Source organism: Ischnura elegans, chromosome 4 (genome assembly GCF_921293095.1).
Source record: "Ischnura elegans chromosome 4, ioIscEleg1.1, whole genome shotgun sequence".
Classification (NCBI taxonomy): Eukaryota; Metazoa; Arthropoda; class Insecta; order Odonata; family Coenagrionidae; genus Ischnura; species Ischnura elegans.
In genome coordinates this window covers 68,399,410-68,407,135 of record NC_060249.1, presented here as the reverse complement: position 1 = coordinate 68,407,135, position 7,726 = coordinate 68,399,410, and the positions used below count along the sequence as shown (strand labels likewise).

The 7,726-nt window shown below is 35.6% G+C and overlaps 1 protein-coding gene across 1 annotated transcript in view; it reads left to right on the top strand.

Moving 5' to 3' along the window:
• Positions 1-487: 487 nt before the first annotated feature.
• The window catches only part of LOC124158165 (transmembrane protease serine 9-like), a 29,702-nt gene continuing 22,463 nt past the window's right edge, over positions 488-7,726 (top strand). Inside the window, exons 1-7 of the mRNA XM_046533349.1 lie at positions 488-595; positions 2,519-2,613; positions 3,504-3,589; positions 3,744-3,882; positions 4,965-5,078; positions 5,869-6,021; positions 6,535-6,678. Coding sequence (XP_046389305.1) covers positions 544-595; positions 2,519-2,613; positions 3,504-3,589; positions 3,744-3,882; positions 4,965-5,078; positions 5,869-6,021; positions 6,535-6,678 — 783 coding nt within the window. The 5' untranslated portion in view covers positions 488-543. The remainder of the gene's footprint in view (positions 596-2,518; positions 2,614-3,503; positions 3,590-3,743; positions 3,883-4,964; positions 5,079-5,868; positions 6,022-6,534; positions 6,679-7,726) is intronic.

Sequence of the window (7,726 nt, the reverse complement as noted above, 5' to 3'; positions counted from 1 at the left end):
AATTATTTGAAAATTTGGTTGCTCTTCCCCTGAAACACAGTTTTAAGAGAATACGTCAAAACAATAATGTACTACTGCTGTAATTATATCGTAATTAATATTTATCAATAACGATATTCTCTTTGATAATTTCTATGGATATTTCGCAAATCACCAAGTGCGCTTTAGCAAGGTTGAATTATACGCTAATGTTACTTTTTCACCAAAGTACAATTTTAAGATAAACATAGCGCAACAATAATTGATTACAGCTATAATTAATACTTATAAAAAAATCACCCTCTGAGCAACTCGAAGTAACTCGGCTGGAAACTCATCCATTTAGATATATAATCTTTTGGCATTAATATGAACGGTGGTGTATGCAGAGGCGGTCGTTGACCCATATGCTCAACACCTGGCTACTTGCACAACGTCTCGAAAACTCTTCCGCTATTGTCCGTATTATTTGCGATTTAAAATGCAGTTCAATGCACGAGAATACTATAAATTAATAAAGAAGCTCTCCGAGGATATACTTCCGACGCTACCAATCGATCAAACATGTTCTTCAAGACGGCAGTGATCGCCTTAGCCCTCATGGGCTCCAGCCGAGGTAAGCTGAAAGCCCATTCATATTTTAATTATTAATAGGACTATTGGCTGTTTACCCGAGGAATACCCTTAAACAAAATAGCGAAAAAAATTTTATGCATGAATGAGGGAGGAAAAAGTTTGAGGAACAAAAAATCTAGGCAGCTAGAGTTTGTTAAATGTTACAATATTAAAAAAATATTTTATACTTCCCCGGTGAATTGTGTGGCTAAACTTCTCTCGGGATTCCCACGACAAGCGATTCAAACGACTCTCAGCAGCCGTGAGGATGAGCCCCGAGTCGGAGCTTGAAACGTCGGCAGAAATGGAGTTTCTACACCGGTGCGAATCTCGAGAGAAGTTTACCATCATTACGTTATTGACTTTACCATTATTTATCGTGTGTCGGTATCCAACTTGTCTTGGTCTTTATGAAAAACTTGAGTTGTGAGCAAATTATGGTGAGTTTGGCCACGACTACCGTGGTCGTAGTTTAGCCAACACTTTTCGTTAATATTAAATTATTATTATCTTATCAAGTGAGTAAATTTCACGTGAATTAGGAATCATTCAACGATAATTCCTGCGTGCTTCTAAGTTCTGGGACGATCGGGAGACAGTGATTAGGGCGTACAGAAAAATAATAAAATTCACGTATGAAATCAGTAACTTTTTTTTAACGAGAAACACCGAGCTTACGACCTCGAAATATCACAAGTTAGTGAGTAGGCGTAGAATAGCGCACATCTATTCTTAATTTCACTCTTCGTACTTGAGCTAGTATCCTTATGAAGCAACACTACCTTTACCTCGAAGTAAAGGAATTGCCATAGTGTTTTTTAGAAGGTAACGGCTCAAGCATTGAGTAGGTCGGCGGAATATGCAACAGGCTGTAAAACAGTCGCGGGCAGATTTCACGAGGGAAAAATAAATATTCACGATCTGGGCTCAACCCTGGATCACCGAGTGCTCATTGAAATTATTCGCGCACAACGTAATAGTGAATTTAATGGTTTTCGAAGTGTCTTCTCGGTGATCTGTAAGGGCGGCCTGCAAGGTAAAGTGGTCAAGGATGACCGATAGGAAAATATAAAAAAAATCGTTAATGAGGATTTGGAAAGCGATGGGCATTGAATGAGTTGGGAATATATGAGCCTTAGACAATTCTTACTGTGTTCTAAGAAAAACTGTTTTACTTGATAAACTTTGACATAGATTATGGGCTAGGTGTTGAGGAAGAGGTACGACTAATAGATGGGGGTGTGGGAGGTCCAAGTATAATTTAATGTCAGGCTGGGTGGTCTGCAGTCTTTTTAATGATTGGAAATCGCTATTTTCGAGGAAAAATTTCTTGAAAGCAACTGGATATACATGATACCACATGACGGCATATGAAAATTAGCGCCACAGCATGCAGGCATATGGGATAATGTTCACGCCATAATAACAAGACGCTAACCGTAATAATAGCGAAACTGTTGAAAAACTCACTAGAACCATAATCATTACAATATAGCAAAAATCATGATTTAAGTCATCAAATCGCTACCCGAACTTTAAAAATTCAAATTTATAGAGGAAACTTTGGACATTTGGAGCCAGGACCTTCTCAAAGTTATGAGAAAATGCACTAAAGTGAATTTGGAGGTGGATTAAAAATATTCGATGGCTTTAAAAAAAAAGGATTCAATTATGACATAACATCACAAATCTCGTAAACTTTTGGAAATGATACATAAGACTTCCATGACAAATCACATCTCGTTGAATTGCATTCCTTAAAAATTTCGAGGCCCAAACGCGACTCTAAAATGACGTCATTTTCGGTAGAATGAAAAATACGTGATATTTGTCTAAAATGTGGTATTTGTTTAAAAATAAAGCATCATTAACTTTGATGAGTGAAGATTTCATGAGTTTTATAGTATTCTTTTCGATATTTCAGCTGTACCAGCAGTGGAGAGGGAATCGCCGGGGACAAACTTCGTGCCACACATTGTAGGGGGTGAGGAGGTACTGGGCAGGGAATTTCCAGCCCAGGTGAGATCAGACGGCTAAATATTTGAATGAGATTTCAAAAAGCGTCCATTTTCGATGGTACATTTCATGATAAGTGCAGTCAAAATAAGTTGTGAGATATTACAGTAGGGTGGCAACGATACAGAATATTTCGTAAAGGAAAGTTTCCAAAAACATTCTTTGCAGAACCAGTTTGGACATTACGCTAATAACGAATGGGATAAAATGCTTCGAACTGTTGAAAATCGCGTAGCGAAATAAAAATTGGTTGACTTTGAATAATTTGGTGAGGAAAATTAGTCATTATCTTCCCTTTTCTGTGCTATTCGTCTATTCCGCGCGACTGAGCTATGGAGAAAATAAGTAATATCGATTTTCATAAAGAAAGATTTTCGGACGAGAGGAAGATATCTAATTATTAATGCAAATAATATTTGGTTGAGGAAAAAAATCGAGTGAACAAGGCTGATTACTAGCGAGTGTAGAACCTTTTTCGATTAAAATATTGTCATTTACAAATATCCGGGTAAAATTTAAAGAATTATTGTACAAAATAAAATTTGAAAGAAACTATCACGTATTGCCTCATTGACATCATACCAATAAGGTGAAATAGGCGCAAAATAGTTCAAAATAGCACATTATTTCCAGACCTCGGACTGCGTAGCATTTAACTTCACACCTATTCTTTTGTAAACAGGTGTGACTTTTTTTTAGCTACAGTTATATATAAAAGGCATAAAACACGAAATGCATCTAGCGTTAAAAGAGTAAACCAGCTTGCAAGAGATGTATCTATATAAATCTATGCAAGCCTAACGTTTATTTACAAGAAGAATGTCAAATGAACCGTAAATAGAATTTCCATTATCTTATGCCTACAAACAATATTCATTTATACCATTCCACAGATCTCCCTTCGAGTTTTTGATAAGCATAATTGTGGAGGATCTATTCTCAATCAGGAATGGATACTGACAGCTGCACACTGCTCGCAGTAAGTAACATTTTTAATTATTTCATGGTCGTATATTAATAAAAATTAACATAATGAATTGGAGTTAAACAACGATTCTACGAATTTCAGAATTTGTTAGAAAATGAAAAAAATGGGAGCCTATGACCAAATTAAAATATTCTCTCATTCACAGATATGATGCAAAATACCTCACTGTTTATTCGGGATCAAATCTTCTGAGTGGCGGGACAAAACACCAAGTGACAGAAATACATTACAATGACGACTTCGACTATGAACATGGCTTTGCTAATGACGTGGGAGTAATGAAGGTAAAACGGGATAGTGCGAAGTAGAAAATAATGAAGTTACATCAATAATAAGAGAAATAAGATTAATAATTTGATTACGCAATAGCGATTATAACTAGGGATGTAATGAGCGTTAGCTTCTTCACCTTAATTAGAAATGCTACGAAATGCAAACTTCCGTTAAAAATTAAAACCTCTGTTTCAAGTATCCATATCCGTCGATCGATAAGGTACATGAATCACAATAAAAATTAAGTTGGGCCCTTTCATTTTCATGGCATAAAACATTTAAGTCATTGATGCGAGAGCAAACTTAAGAAAATATGTGATACGACCGAAGACTAAGCAACTTAAAAATATTGAATATAAGAACAGACACTGCATTTTCATAACAGCACGCATGAGCACTTAATCTACCGCATCGATACATATGAACTGATATAATATTATTTACATAAATACTTGGCTTATAACTCTAGAAGTATCAGGAAGAGATGTTTATCTCAATCGTAATTTTAACAATACTTTTCCCACGATGGGATTCATATGAGGATAAAAACACTGACAATCACCAAGTTTCATCTACTCTTATAAAATCTACCTTGTCAATGTGCAATAGAATTCTCAACCAATCACGGGAATGAAATTTCATAAGTCATCTAACAATATTACCCACCAAGATAATTCAGAGTCGTTGTCTAAGTTTTGCCTTTCACTTATAAATCATCCCAATTTTGCTTTTTCAGGACTTAAATTTTAATAGACGAAACAGCAGACTAAACAGTACATTTCTTACATTCGCAAAATTTTAAGGAGAGGTGTTCTAAAGAAACTAAACCTCGGGAAAATAATTGATGAAAAATTCCTAGACGATTATGAAAAGGTGCTCAACAAAATTCTAGTAGAATAAATTTTGCCCGCTATCTCGCATGAAATTTGTGATTAGCGTGATTGTTTTTCAAAACTACGTCCATGTGGAAAAAATAAACCAATAATATCAACCATGATGCATTAAAATTGATTTATTCATATTTTGACGGTCTGTCGAGGTTGATGTTTAAAAAATTACTGTCATGATGAATTACGTAAGGATTTATTCTTAGGTGAGCCCTTCCTTCGTCTTTGGGAATGGAGTGGAACCCATCAAGCTCCCTCAGCGCGGTTTGGAAACGCCGGCAGGAGCCAATGCAACTATTGTGGGATGGGGAAGAGTTTACGTGAGTACAGACTCCAACTTCTTCATTGGCAGTTCAGAAGCATTTCACTTCATAACATTTTACAAACATTTCAATGAGATGTTACATCGATTTTAACTAAAAATACACACCACACTGTTGTGAATGATAAATCACTCCATTGATTTAATCTAGAGGTTGGTTTAGATGGGTGAGGGTAGAGTTCACCCTAGACTGATGGGAGTGAAATTCATACTTTAATGCTGGGCTGCAGTTCCTTTACGTGGAAAACCCCGCGATTCGAGGGATTTTATTTTGGAATGTCTTAAGGCTTCACAGCAATTTAAACCCGGAACCCCTAGAACATCGGATATGGATTCTAAAGCTACCTCTAAGCTTCCACGCTTCCAGCATGTAATATCATGGGGATGGATGAGCTAATTATAAAAATAAAATTCTAGTTTAACAGCATGATGTACCAGAAAAAGGATGAAACTAAAACTGCAGAGGTGAAGAGACATGAAAGATTATTAATGGCGTTAATTAAAAAGGTCTAAATTTAATAAATGAAACTCTAACTTGTTGAATTCCACCTCACCAAAAACTCGGCTGGTTAGGTAACGAAAAAATCAATGCACTTTTTCTGATGACCAAGTTTGGCATGTGTAAACTTTTGACAAATCTTGGTTTCTGCAGTAGTTTTCCATAAATACTAATGCAAATTGTCAGTGCCCAAGAACGGCGGAATTACGGCAGAAAACATATACTGTTGGTGATCTCAGCTAATTAACCATCCCTCCACTGTGCTATATCATACTTGAATACATTTCAGGCAGGAGGGCCAGGGCCTGATAATCTTTTGAAGGCTGATATCAACATATTTGATCACGAGAAGTGTACCGCCATGTACGATAGCCCCGCTGACATGCACGTTTACGACTCACAGATCTGCGCTGGGGGAGATGGAGTAAAGGATGCATGCAATGTAAGGAATACTAGAGTTATTTCATACGTACACCATACTGGTGAGTGAGGAGTTGGGTGCTAAAATACCCAAGGTCCTAAATGATTCATAGATCGATCCCTAATTAAATTAATGGTCGATATAAAAATCATTGAGGTTCGAATTGAAAATAGTCCCCTAATTTTATAAAATCAGCAATTTTACTATCATAAACAAAATATTTAAATATTGGCAATACACTGAAGGGATTATGATGGAAGAACTTACAAAAAACCTCATTCAATTCTTTGAATTTAAAATATTTTGAAAGCTTTTTTAACTTTCTTAAAAATTGCTAAAACATATATACGCCTGATTAGATGTCCCGGAAATAGTACCCATCAAATATATTCCGTTTATAATGAAGTGGCTTTTGAAACTGAGCTGGTTAAACAATAATTATGATCATATTTTAAGATATTCTTAAAAATACAGAATTTTGTCATAATGAATGAAAACCGTTTAAATTCACCATTTCACGACAATTTTTTTCAGGGAGACTCGGGAGGACCCCTTCTCGTAAACAACGAAATAGTTGGGATCGTGTCTTGGGGACGTCCGTGTGCTGTTAAAGGATACCCAACCGTTTTCACCAAGGTCTCCGATTTCATCGATTGGATCGAAAACCACATAAATTCCTGATCATCGGCTGTAACCAACCGCGTCATCTACCACAGTTGATGTGGTAAATGAATAATTTATAATTGTTATGCAAAATTTCAACTGTAAAATTCTAAGATATGTAAACTTGTTAAATAAATGTAAAATCTCCATTAATTACCAAAAGTCTCAAACCATTTGACACCTTTGCTACTCAGTATTCATTACCAGTATTGTTGTAAATTGTTACCCAATAATGTTGGCATTAGACCGTCGATTGTAAACTAGATGAAGCGAAATTTAAATGTATATTTTCACGGAAATCATAAAAGCTCACTATAAATAATGCATGAGCCATTATTGGCCGAATAACGAACAACAAATACTCATGAATTATATCGGAAACATAAAAGAACAGTCAAAAGTGAAGGACACTCATATTCTATCACTGTTAAAAATATAGAGACGGAATAAATAATTAAAATAAATATTTTCAAAGTGATGAACTTCATGTTGAATTTTAAAGTTTACAATAAAAACTCACTCAAAAAGGATGAAATATTTGAGGACACAATCTTGGAATGATGAATGAAACTCTTATGAAACGGCAAGCGTAACACCAACATTTTCAATATCCGACGAGTAAACTCGACGCAATCATCACCTTGCACGCCCACCAGATAAATAAATAATGTGATATAGGTGCTTATTTAAGGTGAAAGAGGCCTTATGGAGTTCCTCTGTGTTCATGAGTCTTAAAGAGTCAACGAATTTGGAAGCGAATTCTGACCTGATAACATCATCGGTTAGAACTCTATACAGGGCGGCTGGAGAAACTGATGTTCCTAAAAGACTCCCGAATGAGGAAAAAAATCATAAGCCTTTACTAATAGTACGTCTAATAATAATTTACTAATATTTAGTAAATTGTAAACTAGATGAAGCGAAATTTAAATGTATATTTTCACGGAAATCATAAAAGCTCACTATAAATAATGCATGAGACATTATTGGCCGAATAACGAACAACAAATAGGTACTCATGAATTATATCGAAAACATAAAAGAACAGTCAAAAGCGATTCCT